Source organism: Kogia breviceps, chromosome 12 (assembly GCF_026419965.1).
Source record: "Kogia breviceps isolate mKogBre1 chromosome 12, mKogBre1 haplotype 1, whole genome shotgun sequence".
NCBI classification, from domain to species: Eukaryota; Metazoa; Chordata; class Mammalia; order Artiodactyla; family Physeteridae; genus Kogia; species Kogia breviceps.
This window is the reverse complement of record NC_081321.1, coordinates 51,691,129-51,706,117: the sequence shown is the minus strand read 5'-3', so window position 1 is coordinate 51,706,117 and position 14,989 is coordinate 51,691,129. Positions and strand designations below refer to the sequence as shown.

The 14,989-nt window shown below is 38.7% G+C and overlaps 1 protein-coding gene across 2 annotated transcripts in view; it reads right to left on the bottom strand.

Annotated features, from left to right (window-relative positions):
• Positions 1–14,989, bottom strand: part of SRGAP1 (SLIT-ROBO Rho GTPase activating protein 1) — a 271,830-nt gene that overhangs the window by 78,975 nt on the left and 177,866 nt on the right. For both annotated transcript variants that reach the window (XM_059080331.2, XM_059080329.2), the window contains exons 5-6: positions 12,880–13,062; positions 12,277–12,405 (exon numbers count right to left, since the gene is read on the bottom strand). In XM_059080331.2, coding sequence (XP_058936314.1) covers positions 12,277–12,405; positions 12,880–13,062 — 312 coding nt within the window. The remainder of the gene's footprint in view (positions 1–12,276; positions 12,406–12,879; positions 13,063–14,989) is intronic.

Below are 14,989 nucleotides of genomic sequence, written 5' to 3'. Positions count from 1 at the left end.
ATGAAGCAGATCCCACAAGCTCCTTTACTTTAAGAGTACTGATCCAAATGGGACTTAATAGAAAATTGATATTGAGAGGAAACAACCCAGAGAAAAGCCTTTTCTTCCCCCCAACAAAAACCAAGTCTCTTTTCAACTTAAAAGAGAAAGGAAAAAAGAGAAGAAGAATGAAGGAAAAAGGAAGAAAAAGAAAGAAGTTCAACTCCAACTATCCACTTGAATTACAGCTCTGAAAAATACATACCAAATTTTCATTACTTCCAGACTTAGTTCACTCCTCAAATTTCTAAGTTTGGCTTCTTTGGGGAGTAAATGTCAAGATTTCAAAAGTACCAGTGCATGTTTCCACACCCAGTTCAGCCAGGCAAATTTGTTGGGTCTGGTCCCAGTAAGACACCCCTTATTTCACTGTTGTTTCCTAATAATTTGGGGAGAAGCATGCATGTGGCTTAGTAATCAACCCAGGGGCCTCCCTGGGTGTCTTCTGGACTTTGAGAACTTAGGAGATTTCTGTGATGAGCTTTGATGGAAAATTTCCTTCTCTGACCTCTACCTATACTTTCCAGACTGTGAGGTCATGTAACTGGCATGATTTTGTTACTTGTGATATGCAGCTTTTTCTACACTGTAGGCTTTTTAACCATCCAGAATTTTAAAAGAAACAAGAAACAGCAATAAAATTCTTATTCAAGGTCTCCTGAGACAGCAAGACCTGTCACAGTCATTTTTTTGTTTTTCTAAACTGGGAGCTAAAATGACACTGGATATGTTAAGATTCAAGATACTTGGTTAAAAGGCCTAAAGTGATTCTATGGAGCTTATGAATTATTAATGACAATATGAAGAGCCAGCTTCTACACAAAGAGTTGAATTATAACCCAAGTGCCCAAGTGCATTTAATGATGAAAATACATAAGAAACCAATAAAATATTTCATGAAAACAAAATAGTGTTGTTCTGATGGATGAAGAACTCTGAATGGATATATTAAATTATGGATTAAAGCTGGGGAAGGAAAGACTGTTAGAAGTCGAAGGCTGTATATATATATTTTAATATCCTAAGAGTTGCCAAGATAGATTCCACTAGGCATTAGTCTGTATCACCACAGTAAGGCTAATTTCCTTAGGCAAAAGTGTTGCAAATAGCATAAAAAAATGAAGATGAAATCTAGGTACTGAGGCCAGTGACAAATACTTTTTCTTGTCCCAAAGGCTGAGAGATTGGTTCAAGTATACTTGGTGGGTATAATGTCAGGATGTCAGGTATAACTGGATCATAGCTATTCAGGGAGACAACTTTTTTTTTTTTTTTTTTTTTTTTTTTTTGGGAAATAAACTCCATGACATGAGAAGCCCTAGTGGGGTAGAAGTTTGGACTTAGATGGGATTACCGTAATGGAAAACAAGTCCTACACACATGCTTCCAGAACAGTAACAGCCAATGTCATTTGCAGGGCAGCCCAGGAAGTGGCTGGAGGGCAGCCCCAAGCCTGTATGTTACTCCAGAATTAAGTGGTTGTCATGAGAATGGAGAGGGAAGAACTCCTGCAGAAGTAATGTCTTAACTTCATCACTCCTGCCTCTGTCTGAGAAGCTTCCATGATCTTTTCTTGTGGGTCGTATCTCTGGCTTTAAATAAGTTTGGCTTTGACCATTCCAGAACCATGGATATTGTGTAAAGACTCAGCCTGCCCCTTCTTTTCAGTCCTTCTGAAAAATAGTGCAACCCAAGCAAACTGAACTGCAAAATACAGCTTTCACATGACCATGGGTAGCTTTCAAAGACCAGAAATAGACACTCTCAGAGCTTTTACAGTAGATGTCAAGGAAGAAAGTTGATTTCTCCTGTGTAAGTATCTTTGTCCTTCACTAATTTCTCTCTAGCTATTCAGTACCTCAGGCAAGATACCACAAACACATTTTGTGAGACAGAGGCATCTTGTGGAATTGAACTGTATGTCTAAACTACAGGCAACTTTTACACACCTGCTTTCACCTCTGGGTTCCTGATGGTCCATAGCTGACAATTTAGCTTTTGCTGCTACTTTAACTGCGGCTGAGCATTTAGCCAAACTTGTTTTGAGTTTCTCTTTAGCATGGAAAAGGTCAAAATGGTACATCTGTGTGATACGAATGGATACAAAGTAGGAAACTGGAGAAGGAGAACAGAGGTTGCATATGCCTGAGCCAATGAGTAGGCTGAATAATCTTTTGTTGCCTAATACAGCTCTCACCCACAGGGGCAATCATTTCCTTCAGAAGAGCTGCTACTGGACTCATTTTTTCCCAGGCCAAATCTCTGTAACTACCCTGAATCAAATCACAAGAGAGGAGAGAACAATAAACCAAGCCTCAATTAATACAGGTCAGGTGATACATGCTATGGAGAAAAATGTCAGAGGAACAAGGAGTGTAGGGGGAAGGGCATTGCTCCTTTATACAGGGCAGCCAGGTGCCACATGAATGAAAAGGAGGAGTATTGTAAAGCTCTGGAAGAAAGAGTGCTCTAGACAAAAATGAGAAAGGTCCCAGGCAAGAAAAAGCTTAGTGGGTCTGGGTAAGAGAAAGGCCTGTGTACCTGAAGCATGGTGACTAAGGGGAAAGTTGCAGGAGATGACACTGAGAGGCAGGTGGGTGCCAGTTCACATAGCGTCTTGGTGAATAGTTTGGAATTTATTCTAATGGAGAGTTTTAAATAGGGATTACAGGTCTGATTTATCTTTTTTAATACTTTGGTTGCTTGGGAAGAGAATGAATTATTGATTGGAAGGTCTTAGTGCTAAGTTGGACATCTTAGGAAGCTCTTGCTTCCTAAGTGCAGGCAAGAGATGAAGAGGCTTTGTCTCAGAGACTGAGAGTGCAAGTAGTGAGAAATACCAAGGTTTGGGATATTCTGGATGTAGAGATGATAAGATATGCTGATGCGTTTACATGGGGGGAATGAGAGAACTGGGTTTTTGGCTTGGGCAACTGGGTGGAAAGTGGTACCATTTTCTGAGATGTAAACAATGGACAACGAAAAAGTTGTTACATGTGTGAAGGATAATGATGACAGTAGGGGCAAATGTTCAAGGTGTCTACAGACATCTGGTTAGAGATGTCCCAGAGGCAGTGGATATGCAAATCTGAAGCCCAGGAATATGATCAAGGCTGGTTGAAAAAAATCTAGGAACCATTAGATAGTACTTAAGGCAAGGGACCAAGAGAAAAAAAAGCAAAGGATCATGCCTTAGGCAACTTTCAACATTCAAAGGTACAGCCAGGATGGAAAAGCGGAAAAGCAAGCACTGGAGCCTGAGAAAGTGCAGCCTATACAGCAGGTGGGAACCAGGTGGATGCAGTTTCTTTAACAAAGGCCCACAGCATCTCCATTGGAAGGAATGTTTAAAGCCATCCACTTCGGTCATCCAACTCATTTCAGTTTTTAAATACCCTTTCTTCCATGAAGGGATAAAAACACGCATACATCAGTTTACATGATAACTACACTGTCCTAACCCATCTAACATCATCTCTTTATAATCTTCCTAATAAAAGTTCAGGCCTAATGGAGACTACAATATTAAAATTCGGCAGGTTTTCATGGATAAATTTTAATACTATTATGCAGTGGGGGAAAAGTCAAACTAATTAAGAAAAATCTGAACTCTGAATAAAATGCTTTTTAATTAAAAATATGTCCCTAGAGACAGAAGGATAGCTGATTACTTAGAAATGATAAACATGGCATGCGGTATACGGTGTAACCTAACTTCAATCTTACTCTGTAGAAATGGCTAATAAAACACATGACAGAAATCTCTACCAAGAAAATTAGCTGGAATAGGGGATTTTCTATGGCAATATTCCATAATAGTAACAAAGATTTATCCTTCAAGCTTCAAAGTGACCTGCAAACTTTTACAGGGAGTAATTGGAGACTGTGAAACTGTACTGTAAGGATGACAAATATTTTATTATTATAGGGTAAGTGCTCAGGGACAAAGCACTAATAGAATCTTACTGTTGAGGATTTTGTTTCTCTGACTACCTTTTGAGGGTGGGTAGGTGTGGAACTGGACTGAAAGAGGTTATATTACCAGTTCTGCAATCTTAAAACCAGTTGGTTTAAGAATTTCAGATATACAGAGTAGTGAATATGATTATAGATTAGAGATTCCTAGCATTAAGACTTGTACTCTCCCCAACTCTTTTCTCTTAGCAAATCATAATCACTTGAAAATTTCAGCAATCACAAATATATTTGTTGACTGTATGATTTTTTTTCTTGTTGTAATACATCCTAATTTTAACAGAATAATAGTTATGGTCTCTTCTACACTTAATGTTGGTAATATTTAATGATAAAAGATACAAAATCTATTATTTACAAAACTACAATCTATTTTACCCTATAATTATGCCTTTATTCTCCCAAACCAATTAAATTTCCTTTGGCCAATACTTGCAATTCATATTAATTTTTTAGAATGACATAATAAAAACCTCACTGTGAAATTAACTTTGTTCACTTCCCACCTGATTCCAAAGTAAGACACTGTTACTCTACAAACTAAAATTTACTTAGAACTTTCTTCAGAGACAGAGGAAAAGCCATCTCAATAATCTTCTGCTTAAGTGACACCCTGGATTAACTAATACTCAGTTCATTTTATAAAGCAGAGGTTGGCCAACTATGTGGCCTGTGAACAAAATCCAGCCCATGGCCTGATATGATAAATGAAGTTTGACTGCCACATAACCATATCCATTTGCTTACTTACTATGGCTACTTCTGCACTAGAGTTGAGTAGGTACAGAGGCTACAACGCTCACAAAGCCTAAAATATTTACTACCTGGCCTTTTACAGGGAAAGTTTGTCAACTTCTGCTCTAAAGCATAGAGACGAATACCAATGCACTGTGAATATACACAGTTAATAGGCCCTGTCTAATACTCCTGTACATTTCTGCTCAAACAATTAGTCTGTATGCTTTCAAGAGTTGATTGGGGCTTCCCTGGTGGCGCAGTGGTTGAGAATCCGCCTGCCGATGCAGGGGACGCGGGTTCGTGCCCCGGTCCGGGAAGATCCCACATGCCGTGGAGCGGTTCGGCCTGTGAGCCATGGCCGCTGAGCCTGCGCGTCCGGAGCCTGTGCTCCGCAATGGGAGAGGCCACAACAGTGAGAGGCCCGCGTACCACAAAAAAAAAAAAAAAAAAAAAAAAAAAAAAAAAAGAGTTGATTGTACAGGGACTTGCCTGGTGGCTCAGTGGTTAAGAATCCTCCTGCCAATGCAGGAGACACAGGTTTGAGACCTGGTCTGGGAAGATCCCACATGCCGTGGAGCAAATAAGCCCGTGCGTGCACCACAACTACTGAAACCTGTGTGCCTAGAGCCTGTGCTCTGCAACAAGAGAAGACTCTGCAATGAGAAGCCTGCGCACTGCAACAAAGAGTAGCCCCCACTCACTGCAACTAGAGAAAGCTCACATGCAGCAACGAAGACCCAACACAGCCAAAAATAAATAAAATAAATTTATATATAAAAAAGACCTGATTGTATAATATCTGTGCCATTTATATTTATTATAATTTAATCAAATATTAAATAAACTGATAAAATAATTGAGAAAGGAAGATTTAAGAGTAAACGAAATTGTTATCAAATTAGGCACAATTGCCAACTGTGCAAGACTGTGAAAACATTGTATATATCCAAAATATTTTTTCTTGTGTGTTAAAAAAAAAACTTAAAAGTAGAAATCATAGATAATACACAGTGGGTGTGGTTGTACATAGGAAGACTGACTATTCAAAATTCTATACAAAAAGATTAATAATAATTTAAAGATTAGCAAGTTCAAGTACATTGGTATACTTTAGATTAAAATATTTATGGCATGGTTTTAATCATTTTTTATAACTCTCTGCTTTTTCTATTTCTAAATATAAAACATGCCAAACTTACAGACAGTTGCAAAATATATACAGTCGGCCATCCATATCCGCAGGTTCCACATCCATGGATATGAAGGACCGACTGACTTTAAGGGACTTAAGCATCCTTGGTTTTTTTTTTTTTTTTTTTTTTTTTTTTTTTTTTTTGCGGTATGCGGGCCTCTCACTGTTGTGGCCTCTCCCATCGCGGAGCACAGGCTCCGGACGCGCAGGCCCAGCGGCCATGGCTCACGGGCTTAGTTGCTCCGCGGCATGTGGGATCCTCCCGGACCAGGGCACGAATCCGTGTTTCCTGCATTGGCAGGCGGATTCTCAACCGCTGCGCCACCAGGGAAGCCCCCATCCTTGGTTTTTGAAGGATGCTCCTGGAACCAATTACCTGTGGATACAAGGGACAACTGCATACTTTTAAATAAATAAAATATTACAGGTATTTCGTAAGCCCTCTAACCCTGCCAACTGCAACCCCCTCCCCTCTCCCTGAAGATAACTCAGTATCTGGAGTATCCAAACTAACACTGATAGGTAAAGGTGAAGTTTATCTAAAACAGATAAAATTGGAATTATTAAATAAAAGAAAAACATTAGATCACCTCCAAATCTATAGGAAAGACTTGAACTAATCTATCAAATTGCTGACGTATTAGTTTTTAGACCTGTAGTTGTTAACAAAAGAGGATTCCATTAAATAGGGTGTCAGTGATATATATGTAAATTTATACTTTGAAGTGCCTGAAAATATTTTCTTAAATTATCATTCCTGTTTAATTTAATTATTAATTTGTACTCTAAGAAGGCATTTTGCGGACCAAAAGTAAATTATCGCCCAGATGTTGCTGAGTTCCAAATTAGTAGATTTTCAATTTAATAAAATCCAAATTCAAGAGGTTTTAGAATATCCATAGCTTGTTGTAAGGGAAAAACCTTAACTATATATGATGAAGGAATCAGAGCTATATCACCATAAGCTAGTGATCAATTTCAGTAATACTATCAGTGGGCCAAACATACGTTGTTACATACCTACATAAGACACAGCAATACCACCCATGGTGTATTCCATTGCAAACTGCTTAACTTGAATCCATAAAGCCTTTATATAGTGTTTGCTTTGTAGGAAATATAAGGGATAGAGAAATGGGCTAAATAAAAACACAACAAATTATCAGACAAATTGAGAAGCTGAGATTTTCTCAGGAACTCCTGTCTCCGCAACAACTGTCTCTTTAACAAGGGACTTGGCTGGATAAAAAAAGACTAAAGGGACACATTACACAGATGCAACATATGATCCTAAATTGGATCTAGTCTAGACATACCAGCTGAGAAACATTTTTTTTTGGGGGGGTCACAAATGGGAATGTAGTAATTATTAGACGAGATGAAATTTTTCTGAAATGGAAGGATGGGAGATGAACGACTGAAAAAAGGGAGTTAAAAAGTTATATGTAAAACGTGATTTCATACTCTCTGGTCTAAAAATGTGTGTGTGGACACAGAAAAAGTACATTTTAACAGTGACGATCTCAGGTGGTAAGAATGTGATCATTTTATTTTTGTTTGTAGTATTTTCTAAATTTCTACAATGTAAATGTGCTGCTTCTATAATAAGACTAGTTTTAAAACAAATTCTATGGAAAATTTATATGACATATCAATAGATCCATTCATCATCATGTATGATAGAAAAATTTTAAGAAAAGAGACAGATACTGACTTGAGTAGAAACCAAGAGAAACTGGAGATTTGTATAAAAAAGGTCTCAACTTGAAATTTTTGACTATTTATAATGCTTTGATTTAATCAAGATACATTTAGTATCTTCCATGTCATTTCACATATAAAATGTTTTTGATGCTGTCTTAAGTGTCTTAAGACAGCATTAAAAATGTTGTCTTGGGCTTCCCTGGTGGCGCAGTGGTTGAGAGTCCGCCTGCCAATGCAGGGGACACGGGTTCGTGCCCCGGTCCGGGAAGATCCCACATGCCGCGGAGCAGCTGGGCCCGTGAGCCATGGCTGCTGAGTCTGCGCGTCCGGAACCTGTGCTCCGCAACGCGAGAGGCCACAACAGTGAAAAAAAAAATGTTGTCTTAACTTTCTCTCACTAGAGGTATAATAATTATTATACCTTCTAATAATTATTAGCCCAGTATAAAAGGTATTTTGCAAAATAGGCTCACACAGGAGCATAAAGGATTCTAGGTGCCTTTGCATAATAATCCGTTTCTTCTTCATCATGAAGGGTCAAGCTTAATGGTTTTTAGGATCACCACTGTATATGTAAGTTGGATTCCTACAAAATAAGCAGCCATTTTAGAATGTACATATTCACATTCTGATTGCCTTAAAAGTGGGTCAACGAACTTGAAGTATGCTTTTCACTAAAAGAGTACTCAATTTCTTTTGAATATGACAACATACCAATTTCATAAACATTTCTTTAAAAATTCATATTTAAGTTGTATCATTTGAAAATTGTTACATTTTATTTATTTATTTTTGGCTGCGTTGGGTCTTCGTGGCTATGGGTGGACTTTCTCTAGTTGCTGTGAGCGGGGCTACTCTTTCATTGAGGTGCACAGGCTTCTCATTGCAGTGGCTTCTCTTCCTGCAGAGCACGGGCTCTAGGCGCTTGGGCTTCAGAAGTTGTGGCATGCAGGCTCAGCAGTGGTGGTTCGCGGGCTCTAGAGTGCAGGCTCAGCAGATGTGGCGCACAGGCTTAGTTGCACCGCGGCATGTGGGATCTTCCCGGACCAGGGCTCGAACCCGTGTTCCCTGCATTGGCAGGCGGATTCTTAACCACTGCGCCACCAGGGAAATAAAACAATTTCTAGTCCATTTCTACTTTGGGGAGCTTGCTGGCCGGCGCAGGTCTTGTCCTGCGGCGCTCTCCTGAAGAAGGAGGTCCTGGCAGTGAAGAAGTTGTTGTCAGCGTCCTCCTCCAGGCTGCTGTAGCCGCTGCTCAAGCTGCTGGTCCGGTCGCGCGCGGGCCGCCTCCCCGGGGAGCTGGTGGCCAGGCAGGGGGTGCCGCGCCTGCCCGCCCCGCAAGGTTTCCGGCGCGCGGCCCTGAGCCGCCGGCAGGCCGTCCTGCTGCAGCTGCAGCCGTCACTCAATCTACATTTTAAATTTAAGGCTGATCTTTAAAAAAAATCCAGCTTTCTAAAAAAAATTGAAAATACTTGGCATATTTAATTATTTATTTATATCAGAATTATTTTGATCTGGAGGTTAAAATGTCTGAGTCTGAAACCTAACACATAATAGTTGTGTAACATTTGGCAAGTTACCCAGCTAGCTAAGCCTCTGTCGGTTCTTTTAATCTATAAAATAGAGAAAATAGTATTTACCTCACAAGGTTATGATGATTAGATGAAATTATGCTTAGAAACCTAGGTGCCTGTCACATAGTAAGAGTTCAATAAATATCCACAACCATGATGGTGACATGCTCTTCTTGTCCTATATATACTAATGGTATCAAGGATGCTACTGTACATCTCCACACAGGTGCCCCATAGGTATCTCAATCTTACTACATGTAACAGAACTATTGTTCCTCTCCAGGGTCCCTATCTCAGTAAAGTGTACATCATTAACCTAGTTATTCAAGACCTGAGCCTAGGAGTCACATTTTTCCTTTTTTTTAAACCCACCATCCCAATTTTCTTTTAGCTTTATTTTCAGTATATTTTGAATCCAACCACTTCTCACAGGTCTACTGCTACCACACCAGTCCAAGCCAGCATCATCTCTGGCCTGGACAATTGCAAAAGACTCTAGATATAGCTCGCTTCTTTCACACTTGTCCTCCCCACCTACCTCAGTCTATTTTCCACCCCCATGCCAGAGTAAGTCTTTAAAATGTAAATCAGGTGATGTCACTTCCCTGCTTCAAACCCTTCACTGGCTTCACACCAAACTTAGAGCAAAAGTTAACCCCTTTTCCCTGCCCACAGGCCCCTAAGTGATTGGGCTTCTGCCCCTCCTTCTCTCCCAGAACCTTTTCCTCACTGGCTCCTCTTCAGCCATACTGGCCTCCTTTGCTATTCTCGAGCATCTTGAACTTGCCAAACACACCTCCACCTCTGTACCTGGAGCCTTGCCAGTGCTTCTATACGAGGGATGTCTTGCTATCCTGGAGCATCTTGAACTTGCCAAACTCACCTCCGCCTCTATACCTGGAGCCGTGCCAGTCCTTCTATATGACGGATTCCTTCCCCATTAGTGATACAACTCTGCAGCTCACTTCTCTGCTCAAACATCAGGCTTTTCTGACGTGCCACCAACAGAAGCACCCCCCAGAGCTCTGTTTTATTTTTCTTCATGGCACTGTTACTACTACAACAATAAGTTACTACTTATATAGATATTAAATATAAATATTCAATATATAAGCATATAATATATTATGTATATATTACATACATATAATATATTATATATGTGCAAATGTTTTTATGGCTTGTCTCCCCAACTAGTACATAAACTCCATGGAGGCGAGGACTCTGTTTTGTTCATTGCTGGATCCCCATTATCAAGAATAGTACTTGGTACCTTGTAGGTATTAAAGAAGCACTTTTCAAGATACAGAGACTTATCTAACCTCTTGTTAAATTGGCTTGGGTTTAGCGAAGTACTCCAATCACTACTAAAAGAAGCCCTAAACAAAAAAAGCAAGCAGAGCTGTTACAAGAATTAGTTCTTCTATATTCCATTCATTTTGCAGAATCCTTACAGATCTAAGTTTGAAAACAGGGGTCATAAAATTTTTTATTTTTATTCAGGAAAATTAGCAGCAATCTAGCAGAAAAAAAATCCTTTTATTTCATCAGAGTGCTAGAAGAAAAAAAAATTTTTTTAAAGCCTCTGTATTTAAAACAATTAAGTGATTACTTACTTGGTTGAAATACTTGTAACAAAGGAAAAGAGAAAAAAGTTTTCCTGGTTTTATTTATTACTAAATGGTTCTGTATAAAGAAATTATGATATTATATGAGATAAAATTGTTTTTACACTTAAATAAAAGGAAAAAGTCACATCAGAGTGTTAATGAACTAAAAATGAACTAAAAAATCTTTTGTAACAGTTTTTAGCAATTCTTTTGTAAAAGTCCCAAACTGTGGCTCTAAAATAATAGCTAAATATTTGAGACTTAATGCACCACAAAAATAGTTGTTTTAACCTACTATATGACTAAATTATGACATACACTATGAGCCATAGAAAATAATCTTATATTATCATCTAACTGTTGAATTCAATCACTGCAAAGCAGTATACAAGTAAAATCCCAGCAAATAACTCTCTGAACGTCACACTATCTGTGCTTTCCTTATGACACATCACTTTTTATCTTCTATTTGTAGATCTTGGTGTTTTTGGACACAGGATTTTTTTTTTTTTGGCGGTACGCGGGCCTCTCACTGTTGTGGCCTCTCCTGTTGCGGAGCACAGGCTCCGGACATGCAGGCTCAGCGGCCATGGCTCACGGGTCCAGCCACTCCGTGGCATGTGGGATCTTCCCAGACCGGGACATGAACCCGTGTCCCCTGCATCGGCAGGCGGACTCTCAACCACTGCGCCACCAGGGAAGCCCGGACACAGGATTTTTGTCTTTTATTTTTGCCATCTCCTACAGTATTAGCACAATGACTGAGCTACTCAGTGGATGATTTCTGAATGAAAGAATGAGGCTGAGGGTCAAAGTTGGGCAATAATGGCAGTAAACACTGCACAAATATAATAGTAGACATATACTTGGAGAGTTCTAAATGAGCCCAACTAGTGCTTTTTTTACATAATATCCTATAAAAGTAAAGAGAGTTAGATAATAAAAGTGGTTTCTGTGTATCCTATTTTGCTTCACAGTATTTATCACTACTGTGTAGTCATTTGTGTAGTCATTTGCTTAACATTTTTTTTTCCACATTAAATTCCAGGGGGTAAGAACTGTTTATCTATGGCTTCTCAGAGCCTCAGCATCTCACAATAGTAGGGGTCCAATAAATATATTTTGAATCAATGAACACAGTTAGGGCTGTGTCACTGCATCATTTGAAAATGCCTGGACCCCCTTCCTAGCTGAGTCTTCCAGCTACAGCTTCACAGAACTTCATAATTCATTTTTCAGCAGTTTTAGGATGCACAGTATTTCACATGCATCTTACAATTTATTGTGTCTTAGTATTCTGTGTAGTTTAATTGGTAGCATTTTTTTTCTGAGAACTACATAAAACAACGTTGTTTTAATAAATGATAGTGTTTTAGAATCAAGGAAATGAGATTACAGCTAATTCCATCTTGGTATAGAAAGTATAAAAACTTCAAGTACTTACATCAATTAAATCTGAAAGATCATGAATATAATACTTGAAAACTGAGGCATTGGTTGCTTCAAGGGTTAGGAGATATTCATTCCGTGCCTTAATCGACTTTAGCTTGTTTTCTGAATACTTTGCTTGTCTCTGGAAATGAAGAAGATCCAGGCATTGGGAAAAACAATAAAGTCATTTTAAAACAAGACAGGGAAAGCATACATGAATTTCTATTCATCTAAACAATTTATTCAACATATACAAATGACCTTCGAAGTCCTTTGAGAAAAGTACATTTCAAATCTGAATTAAATAAACGAAAATTACCCAGCGATGAGGAATAACAACAACGTATATGGGCGCCAGGCCCATTTGCAATGAAATCTCTTTGTTAATATTCAGAGTTCTCTACATTGTGTATTGGATACTTGGCATTCACCACTAAATGAGGTCCAGCTGTTATTACATGATTTTTATGTTTCTAACACATTTTTTCATTCCCGTGGGATGAAATGCATGTCACTTCACAGTAATTTACAATGTGTGTCTATCATCTGTTGCATCAGTGTTCCTATGTTTGTCACCTCCAGTGAGGACAGAAAGGCTCTGCAGTCTTTTACTTACTTTTTCCTTCATCTTTTCAATTTTCTTCACAGAGCTTCGCCGCTGATGTCTCTCTTCCAGTCTAATATGAAAGACTGGGTCACTGGATCTGCCAATTTGCTTCTCTTCTTGTTTCTCAGCCTCTTTCAGCTTGCTCTCTGCACTGATGCTCTCTGCATGATACATATGGTATGTTTTCATCACCTGTGAAAATGTGACCCAAATTGTTAAAAGATGTCTGTCTGTAACTTAGAAAGTGAATGGAAACCATTATATGACATATATGTTAAAGATATCACCTTCCAACTGGCAGAGAGCCAGATTGTTAGTAAAATAAAGCATATACTATTCCTTCTACATAAAGCAAACAGAAATATGCAAATTCACCTGCCAGGAAGAGGCACTTAGGGACAGGCTGTGATGAAAAAGATGATTTACAGAGTCTTGTGTGTGCTTTCAGTGTACTTAAAAAGTTCCCTCAAACTTAAAAATGTTTCTCTAAAATCTCCTCTGCATTATTAATTTGCAGAATAAACCCTTATGCATGGATAAATTTTAGTCCAACCTGGGAATTATAAAAAACTCCAAATAGGGCTTCCCTGGTGCCGCAGTGGTTGAGAGTCCGCCTGCCGATGCAGGGGACACGGGTTCGTGCCCCGGTCTGGGAAGGTACCACATGCCGCGGAGTGGCTGGGCCGTGAGCCATGGCTGCTGAGCCTGCGCGTCTGGAGCCTGTGCTCGGCAACAGGAGAGGCCACAACAGTGAGAGGCCCGCGTACCGCAAAAAAAAAAAAACCCAACAAAAAAAACTCCAAATAAATATATAGCCCTAGCTAAAGGGACTTTACTGCTTAAAATCTACTTGTCAAAATACAAAATGTAAATATAAGGTTCATATATAGTTGTAGTTAAAAAAAAACCTTTTTATGAGAACAAAGTAATACTTTATGTTCAATGTAGAAAACAGGATACAAAAAAGAAAGTAAAATAAAAAGCAAGTAGAAAATGAAAAGCATAAGATTTTGGTATACAGCTATCCAGTCTTTTTCCTATGAAAATACACACACACACACACACACACACACTTGTTCATTTTAAAATGACACATATCATTTCTCCTTTTAAAAAATCTGGATCATACTATATTTACAATTTTTAATCTCCTATGTCCTTTTCCACTTAAAAATATCAACATTTTCCTATATCACAAAATAGCCTTGTAAAACATAATTTTAAGGGCTGTATAATATTTCTTTATATGACTGTGCCGTAACTTACTTAACTAATTCCCTACTGTTGAACATTTTAGAATATTTCAACTTCTTGCTTTTTTATAAATAAAGCTGTGCTAAAAACCTTTCATATATAGAGTATCTTGTTTCTTCTCTTAGAAATGATACAGGTAATTTGCATTTTGATAGATTTAGGAATATATAGGAGATGAAATTTTGTAATGTCTCCTTTCCATATATATTGTAAATATATAATCAATCCTCAATTAAATATTCTTTAATTTAAAAAAATTTAAAGGTGTGATGACTCTGATACCAACTGATGTCTCAAGGTTCCTTGAGGTACCAGAACTCAGCACCCAAGTAATCAGTACTGGCACATTCTCAAAAATTATGTCAAATTCTCCTTCACATAAAATGGATTTTATTTCATCTGTAAATAACTGTTATTCAAAGCCAATTTTATAACTAAGGAATAGTTGTGTTAAAGAGATTGATGTAATTTTTTTTTTTTTTTTTTTTTTTTTTTGCGGTACGCGGGCCTCTCACTGTTGCGGCCTCTCCCGTTGCGGAGCACAGGCTCCGGACGCGCAGGCTCAGCGGCCATGGCTCACGGGCCCACCCGCTCCGCGGCATGTGGGATCTTCCCGGACCAGGGCACGAACCCGTGTCTCCTGCATTGGCAGGCGGATTCTCAACCACTGCGCCACCAGGGAAGCCCTGATGTAATGTTTTAAAGTAGGGAACTTAATTTTTCTCATTTCAAAAGATGAGTTTTAAAATAGTTTGAAGACTGGAAGTATCACTGGAATAAATATATTTATTTAGGCTGAACCAAATTGCTGTTTTTTGTAGGTTATATGAAAAAGGTAGAAAATCAGCACTTATGGTTCAACTTA